The sequence below is a fragment of the Aquila chrysaetos genome, chromosome 20, assembly GCF_900496995.4.
Source record: "Aquila chrysaetos chrysaetos chromosome 20, bAquChr1.4, whole genome shotgun sequence".
Lineage (NCBI taxonomy): Eukaryota > Metazoa > Chordata > Aves > Accipitriformes > Accipitridae > Aquila > Aquila chrysaetos.
The window spans coordinates 4,631,026-4,652,260 of record NC_044023.1 but is presented as its reverse complement, the minus strand read 5'-3'; the positions used below and the strand labels follow the sequence as shown (position 1 = coordinate 4,652,260).

The window sequence follows — 21,235 nt, the reverse complement described above, 5'->3', positions numbered from 1 at the left end:
ATTTCTCTGAAGTACACTTAATTTTTAATGCAAGTATCATAAATACCACAATCTTGCCCACAGTCCTGAGTGAAACTTCTTTATAACACTTTTGGTAAGTCAGGATAGTATGGTAAATTCTTGTATGTTTTATATATCCATTTGTTGCGTAACAACATAAAGAAACCTTGCAAACACAGGTGACACAGACATACTTTAAACATCCCTCTCATTATTTTCATCTTTATTAAATGGCCAAAGGAGTGGTGATTTACATTTCCTTTCTCATGTAGGTGCATGTAGAATAATGTTAAATAAAAAGGAAAAGCGAAGTGCTTATCCATCAGTATTTTGGCAAAAAGGAAGTGTAAAGGGTTTAACTCCCTTATTTTTTTTTTTTTAAAAGTTCTAGTGAAATCAGATTATAAATGATTTAAGTTACAGCACCACACACATTTAAAAAAAGGACCCATGACTCATTGCAGGTTTATTCAAGTTTTATTTTCAGCCTTCTAGGTCCATCTTCTCTCTCCTTTAAAAATAAAAAGGCATCATTTTCTTTGCTTTGACTTTATTAAAAGACTGTAATACATAGTCAAATTTGGCTACTATCCAAATTATACAAATGTTGGTTATACAGAGGAAAACTTACAAGAGTTAGTCACCTTCTGATGTGTCAGTTTGGCTACTGTCGAGGAGTGCCTTGTGAGGAAGGAGAAGAAAAGGGGGAATTTCAGAGAGCCTCTAGAGATGATTTTGAAATGGTAATTCAAGGGTAAGTTTTGCTGTTTGTAGTCAAAACTCATAGTGGTAAACTTGACTGAATTAAGTGATCTAGAATTTAATCCTGTATTTGTGATAGGGAATTTTGATAATTTAGATTTGTCTTCAGTTTACCGCACATTATAGATGTGTATATTCATATATAGAGGGGTGTGTGTTGAGGTGCCCTGTGAAACTGTATTGAACTGTGTTGGTAATGGTAAGGAAAACAGCTTAATATTTTAATAAATTTTTAATGCCTGTTACGTACACTTTCATATTTGTGCTTGTAACATCTCTATTAGGTATTTGAAAAACCTGGTGCATTGAAGCAGAGTTATTCAGAGACACACAGACTGCAAGAGCTACTCTTTTATATATAAAAAGTCTGTAACCTTAAAAACAGCCTTAGCAGGAAACACAACGCCAAACGTAAAACTCCATGCTGCTTTTTTTTTGGTTTTGAGTGTTTGATCATCTGAATAACCTCTGTTGCAGGTGCAAACTCAGTTTCCACAGTGCGGTATCCGCGTACGTTATCTGGGCAACCAACACAAGGGCGCATAAAAAGCACTTGGGGTCTGGGTCGTCGTTTCTGGAGGAAGATGCTTTTCTCCCGCCCCCAGCCCCCGGTTCCTCTCAGCGGCCTCTGAAAACCGGCCCCGAGGAGCTGGCACGACGGGCGGCGGGAGCGGTGCGGGAAGGCCGCGGCGCCGGCCGCTCTCGCTATGGGGGGGGGGGGGGGGGGGGCGCCTGAAAGGGCCCTCCCGGGGCTCCGCCGCCGGCCGAGGGTGAAGGAAGCGAAGCGGAGCCGCGGGGCGCTCCGCTCGGCCTCCCGCGCCCGCCGCCGTTTGCTTCTGCCCCGCTCAACGACGGCGCCGGGCGGAGCTCCCCGCCGCCAAGATGGCGGCGCGGCCCGGCGCGCCCCCGCCTCTCTGGCGGAGGGCGGGACTTCCTGCGGCGGGGCGGCGCGCAGCCGCGATGGTGGAGGCGTGAGCGCGGCGGGCCGGCGGCAGGCACCGTCCCCACGGGGCGCGGCGGCGGCCCGGGCCGGGCATGGAAGTGGAGAAGATGGATGAGAATGAATGGAAGTACCACGGGGAAGGCAACCAGAGCCTCGTCGTCTCTCACTGCCAGGTGTGTGTGTGTGGGGGGGGGCTGCGGCGGGTAACGGCCGGCGGCGCGCGGGCGCCCCTCCCTCCCCTCCCCCGCCCCGCCGGGCCCGCGTGAGGGGGGCGCCGCCGCCTTCCCTCAGGGGCCGCGGCCGCGCCGGGGTCTCCACAGGCCGCGGGCCGGGCCGTGCCTCCCCTCCCCGGGCGAGCGCCTGCCGCCAGGTGCCCGGGCCTCTCCCCCGGCGGGAGCGGCCGCCCGGCCCCGCCGGCCTCCCCTCCGTCCTCTCCCGAAGTAGTTTTTCCGTTCCGGCCGGCGGGTGTTTGAGCGCTGAGGGGAGCGTGCGGGGCCGTGGGGCCCGTCCTGTGGGAGGGGGCGGGAGGCGCTTTCCTTGGTTCTCCCTTACGGCTCGGAGGGGTAGTGGAAGGGAGAGCGGCTGATGACTAGACAGCTGTCGTCCGGGAACGGGGGTTGTGGGAAAAAGTACTAAAAATTTCCCTTTTCTGTCATAACGCCCGTGTCTATGCAAGTGTGACAGAAGAAAGAAATCCGGAGAAGGAATGTTTTTCCTTTTGTCGCTGACTCTTCTCCTATACGAGAGTTTGAACGCTTGCTGCAGTGCTGAATTGGGACTCCAGAATATAATTTCGGTTTCGGGCTTGGCCGTAGATCTCTGTGTGAATGGGGTGGTCATTTCATCTCTCTGCTTGGATTTACCTTCTGGGGGTTTTTTGGTTGGCTTGAGTTGGGTTTGTTTGGGTTTGGTTTAAATTAAACAAAAAAAATAGTGAAACGGATTCAGCATTTTGGTGAGCGGTCGCAATTAAATGAAGCTAAATCCAGTCAAGCGGATTCTATGTCAGTTTAAAAAGCACGTGTTCATTTGACTGCTGTCACTATGTTCTTGCCCCGCTTGTATGTGTATTATTTACTTAATATATCGGGATATGTGTCCCTTGAAAGAGTTTATTCTTTTTCTAAAAACTCCTTGTGGCTATTTTTTGCCTTAAAAATTTATTTGTATTTCAGTTTAAATTCTGGTATGGATTTGTCACAGAATGTTCTTGATACTTTGTAGATCTAAAACCATTAAAGCCAAAATGATAAAACGTAGGCTTTGTGTGGAAAAAAAAAAAAATTCTACAATAAGAGTTGAATCCTGAGAACCATGTTTTTTTTATAACATCTGAATGAATGACTGAAAATACTGGATTCTTTTGATGTCTGTTTTCTGGATTATAAGCATAAACTAGGTGTAAAAAATGTTAACAAATACCAAGTCTGAGAAAATGCTGGAAATCTGATGGTGCTCTGCAAACTTTAGGAGGGGCACTTCTGTGGCTTATGTTTCTTTCTTCTCTTTCTTTGTATAAAATATTTTTTAAAAGATATTTTTGTTACAAGAATGCGCATGTTTTTGTTTCCTGTCCAAATTTTAGCTTTGAAAAAGGCAGTTTAAGAAATACTTAGTCACTGGATGATAGGGGTCAGAACACGTAATAGATTAATAGTGATGTAGTTGTGATATCTTTAAAGACGTGGAAAGCAAGGAAGTCTGCCAGAGATTCAGAGCAGTTGCTGAGTGTGTCAGTTCTCTTTTTAACAAGATGCTAAAACTTTAAGATAGTGTGAATGTGAAATAGATATGATTTTTCCTTTATAGACAATTTTAAACCAGTAAAACTTACGTCTTAGAGCTTTATGTCTACTGATGGTAAACTCTTGTAAAATTGGAGCATATAAAATACTGTTTAGATGCTAATTGTTACTTTGTGCCTCTTACAAACAGGACATACTTGCATGATTAATCATCGTTCTTGTGATCTGATGTCAAGTCATTCTCAGGTTTGTGTGAACAGAACAGCATCATAATTAAGACAGTGAATTTCATTTTAACTGTCCTTGTTTCATTCTGTATCTCTTCAGTTCGTGGTTTTTGTGTACAAATGCTAGTGGGAGGGATAGCGATTTGGTTGTGGCAAGGGAGATGTGAATGGATGCTCAGATATAAGTGCCGGGGTTGTCAGTGAGAGGCCAGGGTGGAACTGTGTGTGTGCTTGTTGTTTCCATGTTCTCCCTTTTGAAGTGCAGTTGTATTTTGGAACGTGGGGAGGAAGCTGGTCCCTACCCCTGTAGGTCTGAACCTCTCTTTCTTGCTGTTTCTGGAAGATCTGAGAAGTTTTAAAAAACAAAACGGCAACAGAAAAATTAATCCCTGTCCTTCTGGAGAAGAGGGCAGAAGCTTCTTTGCCTTTTATGAAGTAAGATCCATGGTGTTTTCTTTCAACTCCTGCCCTCTGGACCACTCTCGGAAGCACTGATAACAGGTACTGGGCAAGGGCATGTATCAAGGACACATGGTGTTTGGGCTGGGCTGAGCAGGCAGCCCGGATGGACGCCCTTGTTCTTGGTTGTGTGGAGTGTGACTGGATTGGGGTCAAGAGCAAGGGGAACAAGGCGTGCATCATCAGTTCATGATGCTCTCGTGTGTTTAAGGCTATGCTTATTTCTTTGGTTTGCTCTATTCCCTGTATCCTTCCCTTAAGACATGAATGTAACGCATTGTTAATCCAGAGTTAGTACAGTACCAAAATTAAAAACTTGGTCATAGAAGAGTCACATGCCCAACAAATAGCTCTGCTAGTGATGAGCTGATAAGTCCTAGACGCAGGCAACATGCAGCCGTGTTTTCCAGTGCCTTTGAATGGTGGCATATAGACAAAGGTTTGTCTGATAGTCAGACATTGGCATTCTGTGGAACACGCTCTGTTGTTGTGGTGAAAGTGGTGTAAAGTAGTGCTCGATGTGCTCTTTCCTCTTACTGGTTATTAATGCTGCAGAATGCAACAGTGACCAGAGTCTCCCTGTTTGCCTGTGCTCCTACAGCCTGTGGAATGCCATACTGAGATGAGTGGCTGAAATCACTGCAAGTGCATCTCTGTTTCTTATTCATGCAGTTAAGAAGAGAGGACTTAGGGCATGGTCTAGTCAGCATGTCTCTTCTTACAGTGATAGTTTTACAGAGTTACTTTAATTAGTTCTCCAGCATTTAGACAGTGATCTGATGAATGAAGATGGAATGCCTGCCGAGCATTTCCAGTTACCATTGTTATCTCTGGAGCTGCATGCTTGCTTGCTTGATGCATACTCAAACTTCCGCTTTCATGGATTTTTAAAATTTCAGTTCTGATGAATCTAAAATTCTAAGAGATGTACAGTATTATGGTACAAATTTCTTTGTTGATAAAATTTTTCCTGTTGGTTTTTATTGCAGCTGTGATTAAGTTAAAACTGAGTTGTGGTAAAAAAGCCTTTGTATAGTCTTGCAGCCTGCTGAAATGCTTCTAGTAGAAAACGAACAGAGACAGCTTTTCTACCTCATTATTTTAGTGAGACGTACAACTGGCAACTCCGTTTGGTTCATGAAGACAGCGCTTGATGTTCGGAAAGATAACTCTGAAGTACACAAAAACTGCAAGTTCATTCAGGCAGTGTCTGTATGATCCTTGTCTATTGGTTGCAATTTTGAATATTTGATTGAATCATAGCATCCTCTTCAAATAACTTATTTGCCACCCTTTGCGCTATACAGTGAATTGTCTGGTTACTTGTTCTAGTTGCTGTCTCAGAGGTGCATAAAGAGCTGCAGTACAGATACAGCTCTACAAAACCCCAGCCAAGCACCATCATAGAAAGCCAGACGGTTTAGAAAGGATGCTTCTTATTGCCTGCATTTTTACTGGATTGTTGCTTCTTCCACAGCAGATTTGGCTTCTGATTTAAAAAGCGGGCCAAACCATGCATTCCCTCCTCCTCTCTGCTTTTGAGCAGTAGAGAGGGTTCAGAGGAACTGCTGTAGAACAGTTATCTTCTTGTAAGCTGTTGACTCTTTTTAAGGTGGAGATACCTAGTTTTTCAGAAGTGAGCTGGAAATCCTCATTTGTAGTTCTGCGTTTTAATCAGTTATTTGCTCTTACAGAGACACTTAACACTTCATTTCAAAAGGCTTCAGGAGATGTTTGTAGAAGTAGTGTAAGCAGCTCTAGAAATAATGACTTCTAGTTCCTTTCACTGTTGAAACATATGCTTGCAATCCCCGGTTTTTGCTTTATGAAATAAAGTATGTACATTCCTCATGTGCATCACTGCAGTTGATTTCCACTCATTTTTATTTTTTGCATGTTGGGAAATTATGGTAACCAAATGCTTAATTTTAATATATGGTTGAACATTAAGCTTGTGTTTCAGGGTGTCTACTGGGAGGTGGTACAAGAAAAGAGGAGGGTTTTTTCCTAGCTTGTTTTTTTTATTCAGTGAGATGGTCTAGAGGAACCTTGGTGTGTGCTTGCAAAAGGTTGTGGTTTGTATCTTCAGATGCCTTGATTGTTAGTAATAATCTACTACTTGTCTTGGAGCACTTGCAGATATCTGTAACAGATATCCTTGGGTTTTGGTATGGGACTTAATTAGTAAATGCTTAACCATCTCAAGAGCATATGTAAGCTTACGAAATAGAAAAAGGGGGAGGGAGGGTAGATGGAGAAGGTGAATGAAGCAGAGCTAAGGAGATTGGGTGAGGGAGTCAAGTCAGATAATCAAACTTGCAGAAGATTCCCAAAGTTGGTGCCTGTAGTAAGTGAATAATATCTGTCTCTGATTTGTTTTGGTGGTTTGTTGTTTTTTTTTTTTTTTTTCCCTTCAAGACATATGGGTAAAGATGGAGGATATCACAGTACTGCTTCTGCAGGCATCCTTCCTGATCCTTGTTCTGACTTCATAGGATACTGTAAAGAGTGGAGTCTTCTAGGAGAGAGGGGTATCTTGTGTTTTAACAGTAGTCTTTGATTTCACTGTATTTGTAACTGCTTCTGCTGGCAGTTGCATTATGTTGGCTGCAAAGTGTGTGCAGAAAGACACTTTCTGCATATGGGGGAGATGGATTTGGTGTTGGTTTTTGAAATGAAATAATTCTGCTTATGAGGGGGTGCTTTGTGTCAAATCAGGCTAGATAATTGTTCCTAATACTGCTTTTGCAATATAAAATACTTTTCCTGTGGTTGGTTGGTTTGTTTGTTTTTAAGAATAATGACAAATTATTCTTACTGGAAGATTTTGTCATAATAAACTTACTTTGAGAGGACCGTTAACAAGATTGTATGTTTAGACACAGGAGGTTTTGCTGAAAGAGTGAAAAGCTTATGGTCAGAATTACTAGCTAGCTGCAGCTTTCCTATTTGGTCTTGTTTGGCAGAAAGGGAGTGATGCTGATCATTAATTGCTGTCTTGTTGAATCTTCTTAAGACGTTTTTTCTGATGATGTCATTTTGTACAAGTTCAAAAACCTGCATGTCCTGTTTCTTCTTCCATTGTTTTTCTATGTGGAGTTGGCTGGATCTGTTTTGTCGTATTGAAATTAGTGTAAGTAAAGTATTGCCCCCAAAACTTCCAAGTTGTTCCTGAGAAATTCCAGATCCCTGACTATAAAGCAAACTTTGTTCAGTTGCCTTCTGGTTTTTCTTCAGTTGTGTTCTGTTTGGTTTTTTTTCCTTAATGTCTGTGGAACAGTGAACTAACATCTATGAATGTCTTTATTTCAAGGAAACACAGAACAGACTGCTGATTCCTGTATTAAAGAGTCTTCAGGTAGGGGAAAAACACTGAAAAACTAGTTGCTCTTCCTTGTGGGTATAAATACAACAGTTTATTAACAATGACCTTCTCTGAATATTGCTCTGATTTAAAATATGCCCAGGTTACAGTGTCTTGGTTCTTTCACAGTAAGAAATTGTCAGAAAAGGAAAGATGCAACTTGTATGTATTGAATTTTATTTTGACTAATGGGAAAGACAGTTTTGGTAAGACTTGAACTTAAACGTTTTTATATCCTTGAGGAGATTCTTCTATTTAAATTCCAAACCTATGCTGATTTTTATTTCTGATGGATTTCATGCTCTGGATGTGTCCGAAAGATTCACCAAGGCTATGTCATGTAATATAGGGAGAAGTTTTGCATCTGGTTCTGTAGAATTTGCTGGAGAAAGCAAAATTTACATGTGAAGGGCCATTAAAACCTCTTCTGCTTTTTTGCTAGTTCATAGGGCATTTCTTTGACCTGGTTTCTCCAGCATTGTGTTCTTTTGGGGGTGCGCATATCTAAACATTGTCTAGCAAAAAAAAACCACACCTGCACACCCTTTGCCTACTTAGTAGAAAAAGGACAAGAAAACAGACTGATGACTAAACATAATATATTGCTTTGTTCCTTCTTTCCTAGTTGTAATTGCTTTTTAATTTATTTTTTTATTTATTTATTGTAAGCAAGTAGAGGAGCTTCTGCCCAAATTTACTGAAGCAAGCAGCTATAAAAACCAGTTGAAAAGCCAAGTATGTGATCAGGGTGTGTCATCTGTGGAAAAGAAAGGAAGAGATGTCTGCCTTGCTGTAAACAACAATTAAGTTTTTAGGAACAGGAGGCAATCACCAGTCTGAGTTGGAATTCAGGACCCGGTGTGGCACCTGTATGAAACTGTATGTTTCCTTGGTTAACTGATATTTACATATACATGTATGGTCACTGGGGAGAAAAGGAAGACAGTTTTGTATTTGTTTGTATTTGGTTCTTTGGCTAAACTGGTACAATTGCAATTGTAGATGTTGTAATTAATTGGACTAACTCTACTTGAGTACAATCTACAAAGCTTTTACTATAAACGAAGAATTAGAAGTTGGAAGCACTTCCAGTTCTGTGGATTAGCTGCAAAGCTTTTTTTGACCCAAAAGAGTCAACAGCTTGAGTCAACATCTATGTAGAATTTTGATTCCATATTGGGATTTCAATTCCATATTGGGATTTCAATTCCATATTGGGATTTCAATTCCATATTGCACTAGTGTAGTTAAATTTACATTTTCCTTGGCTTTACCAGGTTTCTGCACTGAAAGGATGCTCTGACTGCAGTGCAGTTTAGTAGTATCTTCCATAAAGTGAAAGGGAAGGTGGCACTGAGTAGCAGGACTGAACGTAGAGAGGAGAAAGAACAGAAAGGCAGCAATTAAAACTTTTCTTATCATATTAGTGCCTTAGGTTCTATAGATGCAGAGAGGAAAACATAGCATGTGTGTGGAAGGAGATGGGAGACAGAAACACTGCAAATCTTAGGTCTAATACTCTAATGTAATATGACAGAGATACTTTAACTGTAGCAGCAGCAACACCACTCTCCTCCCCCCAGAATACTTTTTTTCAGAGGAGTTGTCTTATTGTGCTAATAAGAGTGTTGGAGCAGACCTGTCTTCTGGTGGCTTACTTTGGAAATTTGAACTCCACTTTATGCCTGGTTTATTTCTTTTTTTGAGTGACTTTTGAGAATGCCGAAGGCTATATGCAATGAAAATGTAAAATAAGTCCGTTTTGCAGATGTCGTGGTTTAAGCCCAGCCAGCAGCAAAGCACCGTGAAGCTGCTCGCTCACTCCTCCCCCCCACCCCTGTTGGCATGAGGAGGAGAAAATATAAAGAAAAGCTTGTTGGTCAAGACAAGGACACAGAGGGATCAATCGTCAGTTATGGTCACGGGCAAAAAACAAACTCAACTTGGGGAAAAACAAAAACCAATTTAATTTACTATCAATCAAATCGGAGTAGGATAATGAGAAATAAAACCAAACCTTAAAACACCTTCCCCCCACCCCTCCCTTCTTCCCGGGCACAGCTCCACTCCTGATTTTCTCTACCTCCTCCCCAGCAGCATGGGGGTTACGATCAGTTCATCACACATTGCCTCTGCCACTCCTTCCTCCTCCTCACTTTTCCCCTGCTCCAGCGTGGGGTCCCTCCCATGGGAGACAGTTCTCCATTAACTTCCTTAGGTTGTTAGGTCCTTACCACAGGTTGCAGTTCTTCACAAACTTCTCCAGCATGGGTCCTTTCCGTGGGCTGCAGTCCTTCAGTCACAGACTGCTCCAGCGTGGGCTTTCCCATGGAGTCCCGGCCATCTTCGGGGGCATCCCCCTGCTCTGGCGTGGGGTCCTCCCTGGGCTGCAGGTGGGTATCTGCTCCCCGCTGCCCTCCATGGGCTGTGGGGGGACAGCCTGCTGTCTCACCATGGGCTGTGGGGGCATCAACCTCCTCTGGCCCACCTCCTCCCTCTCCTTCTTCACTGACCTCGGTATCTGCAGAGGGCTTCCTCTCGCATTCCAATCCCCCTGCTCACTGGGGGTTCCCCTTCTTAAATCTGTTCTCCCAGAGGTGCTATCACTGTCACCGATTGGGTTGGCCTGGGCCAGAGATGGGTCCGACTTGGAGCCAGGGTAGCTTCTGGCAGGTTCTCACAGGAGCCACTCCTGTAACTCATTCCCCTGCTACCACAAACCCTGCCACACAAACCCAAAACAGCAGACAAGCTCAGGAGGTAGCCTTGATTAAAAATGGTCTTGTTTTTTTCTGTTTGGGTTCTGTGCTAGCTCAAACGAGTTTCTTTTCACAGTTGGTGAGATCAAGTCATTATCTAAAAAGCATTTTTTTTTGTCTGTTTGGTAAATGCAGTGATGGTGGAGTTCAGAAGACTACGCTTTGCCTTTTCTGTGCTGCATGTGTATCTTCCCTCAGTCAACAGCAGTAGTGGGTTGGTCGCTTTGGTGAAATAAGTTGGCTGACCCACAAGCTGTATAGAAGTGGTCAGCCTAACAGGCTATTTTATTCACTCCTTTGGTTCCTTCCTCCCTTCCAACTTTTCAGTGAGTGTTTTCTTTGCCTCAGTGTACTGAGATACGCAATAACTGTGTTCTGACCTTCTGGGTTTGCTCAGGAAGGAACAGAGACACTGCATTTGATTGAACAGTTGCCCAAGACTTGCTTAGTTTTCTTCTAGCTGAGGTGTTCAAGATGCTTGGGATTACCAACTTGTTCTAACTCTCCATTTTATTACTTAACTTCATTCTAATTCCTCTTACTGTTTTGACTTTTTATTTCCTCCCTTCCCTATTAATATTTTCCTGAAACGCCTTGTTGCCCAAACATAAAACAGCAGCTGACTAGGCAGCTTAATGCTGCAAAGTTTATGTTGTTGATGGGTGGAGGTTTAGACCAGTTTAAAGGAAGGAAGCTTAGTACATGTTTTCATGTTCTCATTGGTATACCTCACCTGTTTGACAGATGGATGGGGTATTTGATACACTGTTAAATGTTAAGGACCAGGTTTTTTCTTGCTTGTTTTTAACAGCTAGAGTATCAGGGACATCTACCGTGTTACCCGGACTGTAGTAATGTATGCTGAGGGCCAGGCATCAATAGGTTTATTCATTCTGTGCTCTCTCTGGTATATGTTTCCACCTAGTACCAACAGGTGTATCACTTGATATCATTTCAGCTACTGTGATGAGGTGGCTTAGCTGAAGGGCAAACATTTCCTTCTCACTTATGGCTAGTGCAATCATAAAATTCTCTTGGAATTGCTATCATCTGCATATTGCAAGGTTATACAAAGCTTAGCTATAAAGTGAAACCTGAGTTAGTGCTGAACTATCACAGAAATCTAGATCATAACCAAGCAGGGAAAAAAGTGGAATGAGTACCTGAAGTCTGATGCAAGCTGTGAGCTCTGTGCTAAAGAAAACAAGTATCGCGGTGCAGTTGCTTCCAAATAATGGTTTAACATACTGGATGGTGTCAAGCAACATGCTATGCCAGAAATTCTTTATTCATGTAAAGAAATAAAAAGATTGTTCTTAAAGGACTCGTATGCTAAATAAGAGAGTATTGTTCCGATTTTTGAATGCTTCCTTGCACTTTGTATGAGCAGTTACTAAACTTCCTCCGTACTGGCAGGAAATGCAGCTTTCCTCACTTTGTTTCGTGTGATCTTATCCACCTTATACAGAACAAAACTGGGTTGGAAAACAACACTTGTATACAATATTACTGTGCGTACTTAATTCAAAAGCTGCAAAATTTTCCAGGGCTTAGTTTGTTTTCATCTCCTGCATCCCTCCACATTGCACAGCACGCTGACACCCTAGATGAGGAGACCTTTAAAAATGTCTTGTCTTGAGTATCATAAAGGTAAGCTTTTGATTGAAGTGCCTGGGCAGTGTGGTGGGTATGTTTTTACTGGATTTTATTAGTTCTCAGAAGAAGGAACTCTCCTCTGTGCAGCTGTCTTCTCTGAGATGTGAAGGTGACACCTCTTTGTCCACTTGCCTCTCCCCCAGAAATTGCATTTTTTGAGTAGAACACCATTGTTTTCTGCTTAAATCCCTCAAACTAGAGTTGGAATTGAAGGGTTTGTGGAATGTAAATTTGGAATAAAAAAACATCGGAATAATTTTTGTAGTTGGCGTATACTGCATGCAGCTCCAGTGTGCTACTGCAGAAATAGCTTTATCAGCAAAATAGTTCTGTAGTTCATATTTAGTACCATTGAAACTGTCATTAATTAGTATATGTATATCACTGCGTTGAAGTAGGGCTTGAGTGGCACTTTGGTGTAATTTAACCTGTCTCCCTCTCTTTGACTGAAATTCAGATAGAATGCACTTTTTGTAGGTGTTCTTCCTGTACATTGTTGTAAATCCATGATGATTAGGTTGTGTTGAATAACTACAATGGTGGTAGAAGGTTTGGCATGCTTAGAGCTGTGTTCGGTAAGATCTTGATAGCTCTTTAAGTTCAGCAAAAGACAGTGAATTAAACAACTAGTTTTTACTGTATAAAGAAATTCAAGAGCCTTTACAGGCACTTTTTTCTCTCTAAAAGTAGTGAACTTCTTATCTTTACCTCCTTAGGTAGTAGTTGGTGGTGGTGTGGTTAATTGGTTGCAACAAATAGTATAGTAATAATTGTAGGGAAAGTTTTGTTACCAGTCTTTGAGAGTGTTGTTCACGATTGGAAGCTTGTGACTTTTATATGCACAACTTTAAAACAAACGTGGGTTTTCTTGTTCTGCTTGTATATCATGTGCCTTTTCAAAATAAACATATTGACAACAGAGTATGGTGGACAGGTAGGTAACTTTGTGATGTAAAATTGTGTGTAGTGCTTACAAAAATACTGGTGAGTTTTTAGATACCACAATTTATGAGACTGTGTGGAGTGAGGGAGATGACGGGTGTGGGAAGAGGGGTGGATTTCCTTTTGGGACTTAAAAAGTTGCTTCCCAAAGTGCCTTGGTTTCTACCAGTAGATCTTGCATATGTGAACACAAGTTGGTAATCAACTAGGTAAGAATCTTTTCTAGTTATACTGGGCAGTTGCAGAACTAGATGTTAGAGTAATGCTTTGCCTCTAGACAAAAACAGTTAATGCATGCTGTTTAGAATAATAATAGAGTAATAACAAATGACGCGAACCTGCTTATTTGGAAAAGCAGAAGCTGAAATGACGTTTCCCAGGCTTTGTGTTTGGACAGGCTAATTCTTCATATTTTCGTACGGAAGCTTATTTTAAAACCATGTGAGCTGAGGTGGTAAGAGCAGAAGGATACATGTCTTTCTGTACTTCTAAACAATTTTACTAGCATTTGAGCTTGTTTTTATATAAATCTTCCTATTTCTTTCACTGGTACCAGCTCTTATACAGATTTTGTTATTAATGTAGCAAGAGACGGAAACTTGAAAAAACCTCAGTGATGCAAACAAGGTTTTTCTCTGAAGGGGAGTATCAAGATTATAGATTTGCCCCAGTTGTGTTCAGCTTGTGAAAACTCTCCAGTTCAGGAGGCCTGCATGGTAGTATCTTACGACACGGAAGTTTAGAAGACATTTTGGGAAAATATAAGGCCAATATCAAACATCAAGCTGTAAAGAAATAAATGGAAGCTTTTATCCTGGTTTCATAATGCAACTGTCTAATCCAAAGTACCTGGATTGATGCCAGTCATATTTTGGCCTAACTACCAAGGATTACTTTGGTTTTGGATTTCACTAAGAAAGATTAAAATAATAGCTATAGTAACTGCTTTGGAGAAGAAAAATTCTTGCAGATAACCTTCTTGGGGACTAAGACCAGTGAACTATTTTTTCCCAAGGTACATTAGGAGAAGAGTTGTGTGTACGCATCCCTGTGTTTCTGTGATGCCAGTGACTTCTTTGAGTGTATTTTTGCAGACTCTCCCACAGCTTCTTGTCTCCCTATTGGCAACCATTAACTTTTCAGTTATGATTTAACCCAAACAATTGTTTCATGGTAGGGTGTTAAAGAAGTGTTTGCCTTTCTTGGTGGGACTGGAGGCTTAAGGCTGGAGTCTCAAAATGCTGTGGCTTGAGACAGCGCTCCTCCAGAACATCCTGCTCATCAGAACATCCAGAACATCAGTGCTCCTGATTACATCATCTTGGCAGCCGAGCGACTGAGACATACACAAGTTTTGGTATCCTTGTTGCTATCATTTGAGTTTTCTGTAACAATTGGTAATGGTTTTTATTGTAGCCCTAGTATGGTCCTGGATGCCAGTAAGAACGTTGTTTGTTATCTGTTATCAAACTGCTGTGCTCTCATGTGAGAGTTGCACTTAAATTCTTTACTTGAAGAGTAAGAGCAGTCATGTTTGATATTCTGATGGCTTTTTTTTTAGTCATTTGTGACTAACTGGATGCTGAACATACTTGCAGAGAAAGGGTTGCAGGATTTAAAAAAAAAAATGTAGACAGAATTCTTCCTTTGAATTCAGTATTTTTCTAGCTTGTCTTGCTTCTTCAAAAGATGTGAAGCCTCAATGTTTCATGTGTTACATTTGCCTACCTCCATGCATTGTTTCTTTTTTTCTCTGCTTGATTTTACAGCCTGTTTTTTTTCATCTTTTTGGCTGTATGGGACTATTATCCAATTAACTAAACACTTTGATGGTAATAGTGCATTGATGGAAGTGTTGTTAAGCAGCAGAAGGGCTTACCGAGGTGTATGTAGAGAATGAAATTTAGGGAGCATTAGGATCTAGTTGATCTGATTCTCAAAGTGCTAAGGAGTAGTGACAACCTCTTAAGAAATCTGTTCTCTTCTGGATTTGGGCCATTCTTTTGCATGCAGATAAGCATGTTACATCTTTGTTCAGTCTGTAAATACAAAAAAATCCGAGGCGTTTAAGATAACTGAGAAAAACCCTCATGGCAACAACCACCCACAGCATTTCCAAGTAAAGGATCAGTCAAGTGAATCAGTAATGCAATAGCATGAAAAATGTGGGCCAATATTTTCAGCGGTAATAATTCTGAAACAGTTGGCATCTTTGAGATCTGATGGGTTAACCTTTGTACCGTGGCAGTGTATTTGTGTAACTGTGTATTGAATTGCACAAAGGGATGGAGCTAGCTGAAAACCTTCCCCCAAAAAAGAAAAGTGTGTTGGATGGGGTTTTTTTGTTTTTTACTCCAATCATCTAATAACCTTACTAAGGCACAGTGCAGGCCAACTGGTTGAAGTGCATCTGTGGCAGAAAAGTTTTGTTTGAACTTTGCTCTGTTTCCTTCTGACCTCTTTAGACAAGCAGTGTGTTCTTTTTTGCCATATATAGTTTTGGTCATTTTATCCTAGCATGCCTCTTTAGAAATGATTTGGTAATGAACAAATACTGTAGTGAGTCCTGTGAGAGCAATCAGATTTTCCAAAGTAGTGCTTGGAAGCTTGTTGGCTGGGAACTGATGAATAGATAAATATCTGCAACACCCTTGAAATACTACAGGATCAAGTTTCTGAATTGATTAGAAGTGATGATCAGATCACTCCATCACTGATTCACTTGCTTATGAATATTTAAAGCGGGGCATCCAAACAGTTGAAACACTAAAAATAACATACTGCATAAACAGAGCGTACAGGCTCATCAGACCTGAGCTCTGTTATCTATGTGTAAGTCTTAATGAGAGAAAATAAGTTAAGTGTCACCCAGCAATCTTGTCAAATCCAGGTGATTATAACTAGCGTTCAGTTTATCTAGTTTTTGTGACACTTATGCTGTTTAGATCTTGCAGGACAAGTTGAATCAGAATTCAGCAAAGTATCCTTTTACCTCAGAGTGTTTTCCAGATGTCAGTGAACTACAAGATCTATGCTGGTTTGAGACTTTTTAGATATTGAAGGGGCTGTTTCTGCGTGTCACTAGCAATGTCTGAATCTGAATCTTGTTTTGTTAGTGTTCTGGATTACACATTGTCATCTGTTCTGCTTTTCTCCTCCCGCTCTTTCTCTACATGTTGGTAATAAAACTGCTGCTCTCTCCCACTCAGCGCTGTCCAGACACAGCTTTTCAGCCCTGAAATATGGAATATATCTGGTGCTGTTGTGCTATGGGAGGCTTTTTAATGGCAAGTCATTCGGTAGGGAAAAATTAGATTCCATAAACCCGAAGTGTAACTATGACATTTTGTCTGCATTATCTTTGTCAGGGAATCTGAGTGTTAGTACTTTTTTGGTAGTGCTTTAAATAGAATGTAATCCTTTGGTGTCTAGGAAAGATCCAAATGGAGACACTGAGTGGCTAAGAGGTAACTCCAGAAAACAGCTGTTTGTCTCTACCTACTGTGGTGCCCAGTTGCTTTTATCCACATTTTATCTGAATAGGCTGAAGTACATCAGTGGGAGTAAATATCTTGAGGATCAGATATTTACTGACTAATTGGAGGCAGGGCTATGAGTTGCCTTGCCTAGTAAGGCTGCAGGTTCCTTAATACTATGTCAAAATTTGATTTTAATATAAAAAGTCTGTTTACCAAGTGTAATGGTTAATTTCAGCAAGATTTTATTGAGAGAAAGATACTTCAGGTGACTTCTGTGATGGAAGACACTCTTTTAATAGGCTTAAGGAGAAAGGCCTAATTTACTTAGGACATCTACAAAATATTTTTATCTGAACTCATCTGAGGATGTTTTTAGAATTTGTGCACTTTGAAAATATGAAGGTTTTTGAATTGTTATAAAATACGATAGTAATTGTAAAAATGATAAAAATTAGTGTTTGTTGTTGGTTTTTTAAGGTTATATGTTTGGAAACCTGCCGCATTTGCCCCTGTGTTATATGTTTACTTTTTGGAAGTTTAGAAGTAGCAGGTGTTTAGTGTTTATAAGTAGAGCTGTGTAGCTACTGCTCATAACTGCTAAGTGTCTCCTTAATATTTTGTAATGCTGTGCTGATACTGTAAGCAGATGATATCCAAGTGGGTCTTACATTTTTTTTTTTTTTTTTTTTTTTCCCCCAAAGACCTTTGGCACAAAAATGATAGGGTGTTTTTCTGTTTGTTTGTTTGATACTGTGTTTTATGAGATTTTCAGAGCAGTGCTGTAAGCTAAGGGAGTATTTCACCTGTTACACTTGGTGACTGGACACACAGAGTGGCTGCCTTGTTAAAGTGATGGCAAATCTGGGAACAGACATTGATGTATTTGATTTCAAGTTGAGTGAAATAACCATCTAAAATGCCTATTTTGCCTTTTTTTCCCTTAATTTCTCAGATGAGGTAAATTGGGGAATCAGACAATTTTGCTGTTCAGGAATTATAATGTACTTAAATGCTAATGAAACCATATTCTTTCCTATCTTTCTTTAGCGCTGTGTGGTGCTGCGGTTTTTGAAGTCCCCCCCAAACCAGAATAAGGTAAGACTCAACATGTACTGTTGATAAAAGCCCTCAGGTAAGCTAATAACCGGTCTGAGGAGAAACAGGAAACCTGTGAAAGAACTGTGACTGATAGGAGAAAGAATAAGGGGATGTTTTGAAATGTGCCTGTGTTTCAGGAGTTTTGGCAACAGGAGGAAATTTGAGGTCCTCTTACGTAACTAGAGATTATGTGACTGCTGATGTCAAGACCTTTGTGCAGGACAGATTGTAAGACTGCAATGTGTAGAAGGTACGGCTTTCTGTAAGGATAGCTGTGGCAACAGAGAAAGTGTTAATGTTGCATATCAACGTAGGAGTGCAGTGATGCTGAGGAAGAAATGAAAGTTTTACTGTCTGTTGCTAGGTGGGGCCGCAGAGGAACAGCACAGGAGTGGCGTCACGATAAAAGTCTGCTGTTGACTAACTATTCAGTAGCTAAAAACCCATGGAATTTGGATGAAGATATGAAATATTCACAGAATAGCCTTTGTCAGTGCGTGATTTTAGTGTCCTGTCTGTTGCAAAAAGAACATGGAGGGACACAGTCTACCAGTTTCTTGGAGTGTGGCAGAAGGTTTTTCTGCTTGAGAAGGAACTGAAGCAACTTACCTTAGATTTGCTTTAACAGGGATAAAAAAAGATCAAGAATCAAAGGTGGAGGGTAAAAGTGAAGTGTCAACACAGTGCTCCAAGGAGGAAAAAAAGAGGGCACAAGAGGCAGAATTTGCACCTCCTGCCATTTCCTCAACCCTGTGAGTAGTCTTTAGGGCATGTTACCTGAGACAAGGAATGGCTTGAGTTACAGCAGCTGCTGAGCCACAGCTTTGTAAGGTTCAGTGGCAAACTGTTCTGATGAAAAAGAAATATAAAAAGCATTACAGCTGTACTGAGAGCTGGGGGACGGATGGACGAGTGCTTAATTTTGGGAGAAAAGAAACAAGGATGAATGTAAAGTAAACATATAGGAAGGGTGTTTTCCTTGTTTTGCTTTAAATTGGGAAGATGAATGCAAAATGCATTCAGTTTAGAAACTTCTCTTTTGTCCCTTGTTAAAGCAGATCAGAGAAAAGCAGGGGAAGGTAAAACCCATGAACACAGTGTATATACGAGTTATTTGACAGCCTTTCTGCTACTATTTTACTTGGAAAAAGTCTGGTAAAACTAAAGTGTGATTCAAGTAAGTTTTTGATCTACTTATAGAGGCAGGATTTAAAAAATAAATGCTGTGCTTCTGTAGTAGTCCCAGATAATGATGTTTAGAGTTTTTACAAGAACAGGGAAGAATCCAGTGGATTGGAAGAAAGGAAAACGGTGCCTATCTCAATTTTTAATATAGCAGGGGAGAATTAGACCACAAGTTTAAGTAAAAAGTCAGTCTATTGCCATTTATTTAAGAAAACAAAACATCAAGTACCAGCTTTTTTGCTGCCTTTTTTTTTTTTTAAAGTCCAAAGAGATTGTTGCATAGTAATTGTTTTTAAAAAATTGACAGTATGACGAAGTCGCAAAGGAAGCCAGGAAGTGACTTTTCAGTTACCCACCACAGCACTGAAGTTGATAATACTTCTGTGGACTGCTTTGGCATGCATATAGTTTTTTGGATTGGGATAGTGAAACACAAGAAAAAAAATCTCCTGGCCATGGTGTTCTGTTAGTATTTGAACACTGGTCAGGTTCTTGAATGTTGGTTTTTTTTTCCCTGCGTAAGCAGATGAGTAAAATTGCTCAGAATCCTACAAAGCATAGAGCTAGATCGCAGTAGGTATTTCTCTGGGCTGTAGCTGATGAAGCACTGAGAGTTTGCTTTTTAGAAGTTTCTAAACAGTTGTTAACAAAAGTTGCTAACAGTTATTAGCAAAACTTCCATTCAGAGTTGCCCCAGGCAGACACGCTTCTGTTCTTGCTTATTGTAACAGCAAAAAGGCTATTTGTGGATGCAGGCAGTGGCAGAGTGTACCTCTGAAAGCATTTTAAACAGTGTCTCTCTTGAGTGCATGCTCCAGATTGATAAAGGCACACTATCGGAGCAAACTCCCCTGTTACATGTAGAAGTGTTAAATTTTGAGGAGAGCTGGCTTGTGGCCAGCTCCAGCAATCTGCATTTGCCTTGTATTGTGATTATGTGGACTTTAGTGATAGACAATTCCTTTCGGCTTTGCCCTCTAAATAGACAATGATGTAATTTGAATATATTTAATTATTCTGGTGATTGATTTTTTTAAAGGATCAGGTTTTATTGGAGCAGAATGGAAGACTAAATATTTTATCTTTAGATCTGTAAAAAAGTCCTGGAGAATCAAGAGTTTTGGGACAAACTTGGACATAGCAACATGACAGCTGTAGAGGAGAAAATGTTATTTAGGTGTAATCTGTATTTCTGACTCATGCAAGATGAGTTAGGATATCAAGTGTTATATATCTGTGCACAACATTGTAGCTTATCCAGTGTAAACAACTCTGAAAGAAGCAGTTGAAGCAAAATATTTTCTAGTAAGATGCATACTGAAATTCAGATGTGGACAAATGTGTCTTGGTCTCTTCTGCTTAACTCCTTTGGAAAAGGTACATAAGTCTGGATGCTGCTTTGCATTTATACTGTTCGGTTATGAATTTGGGACTAGATAATCTAGTAGTTAAACAAGGTGGTGTTATTGCAAATTGTAATCTTACTGTTACAATTCAGTGTTTTAATGAAAAATAATCAATAATGTAACTCATGGGCTTGCATTTCTGGAGTAGAAAGTCAAGTGTTGGGACTCGTGGAATGATTTTAATTGCATATTGCTAATTTTAGCGTATAAATCTGCTGCATGAATGATTTTTCTTTTTACCTTTTTATTGTACAGAACTTACCTGATGAGTTTTAGAGTTTTTCTAAATGAGCTGGTAGTAGTAATGGGTCCTTCAAAAGCTTTTCATCTTAGTGGTTTTTAACATTGAAAGGTGATGCTCCAGTAACCCGTTAGTTGGTTTTTGTTTCTTGTTTAGAGTATATCAAACATATTTGCTCCTTAAAAGGAGGTGAGCAGGTGTCATAAGCTCGATTTGTAATTTTAAAGTTGCATTGATCTTTTTAACTGGTGAGTCTTTACTTGTAGTAGTAGTAGTAGCAGCAGTGAATGTCCTGATTTTCCAAAATGCTTATTTCCCAGTATGTGTGTGTGTATATGTATATATATGTTTAAAAAAAAAAAAAAGGCCTGTGGGTACTATGTACATCAGCAAACCAGGTCAGAATAATCTGTAAGTGGGAATTAGCTGAGATTTCTGTTACTGTATGAGATGATGTGACATTCCTTCTGACCATTCAGAATTTGTATGAGTTAAAGGATTATGTTGTTCTTAAAAGGGCAGAAATCTGTATATAAATTGAAGTTTTTGCTATAGTATGTGCTCAGAATTGCTGTTTCCCACTTCATCAGGTGGGAAAGATACTGGAACTATTGAGGTTTTAAATTGCCAGGGTTGGGGGTGGGTTTCCCCTCCGCAAAGCAACTGCTTCCCCAGCCTGGAACAAATGGTACAGTGTGTTTGCAGGCTGCTCGGGGAGAGAGTAGAGGGGTGGGGGCAGGGGTTTCCCCAGTGGTGGTCTCCTTTGCCCTCTGGTTGAGAGAAGCGAAGGGGCTCAGGCTGCCGGCACTCCCCTCTGAGGGATCTTGGCGTGTTCAGCACTAGTGATGGGGGCACTGGCCTTCCTGGGAAGCACGGATTGAGCAACACTGCTGTAAAACATCCTTTTGCATACCCATGTGGGTGGCCTGCTCGCACATCTTGTTGCCTATTAATTATTTTTTCTTAAAT

General features: G+C 40.8%; 1 protein-coding gene across 3 annotated transcripts in view; it reads left to right on the top strand.

Annotated features, from left to right (window-relative positions):
* Window positions 1-1,704: 1,704 nt before the first annotated feature.
* Window positions 1,705-21,235, top strand: part of IPPK (inositol-pentakisphosphate 2-kinase) — a 32,506-nt gene continuing 12,975 nt past the window's right edge. The window contains exons 1-4 of one of the 3 annotated variants that reach the window (XM_029995919.2): window positions 1,707-1,878; window positions 3,641-3,696; window positions 7,450-7,494; window positions 17,384-17,431. In XM_029995919.2, the coding sequence (XP_029851779.1) occupies window positions 1,827-1,878; window positions 3,641-3,696; window positions 7,450-7,494; window positions 17,384-17,431 (201 nt within the window). In that variant the 5' untranslated portion in view covers window positions 1,707-1,826. Of the gene's footprint in view, window positions 1,879-3,640; window positions 3,697-7,449; window positions 7,495-17,383; window positions 17,432-21,235 lie in introns of all 3 variants that reach the window. The other 2 variants (XM_029995920.1, XM_029995921.1) reach the window with 2 other exon arrangements.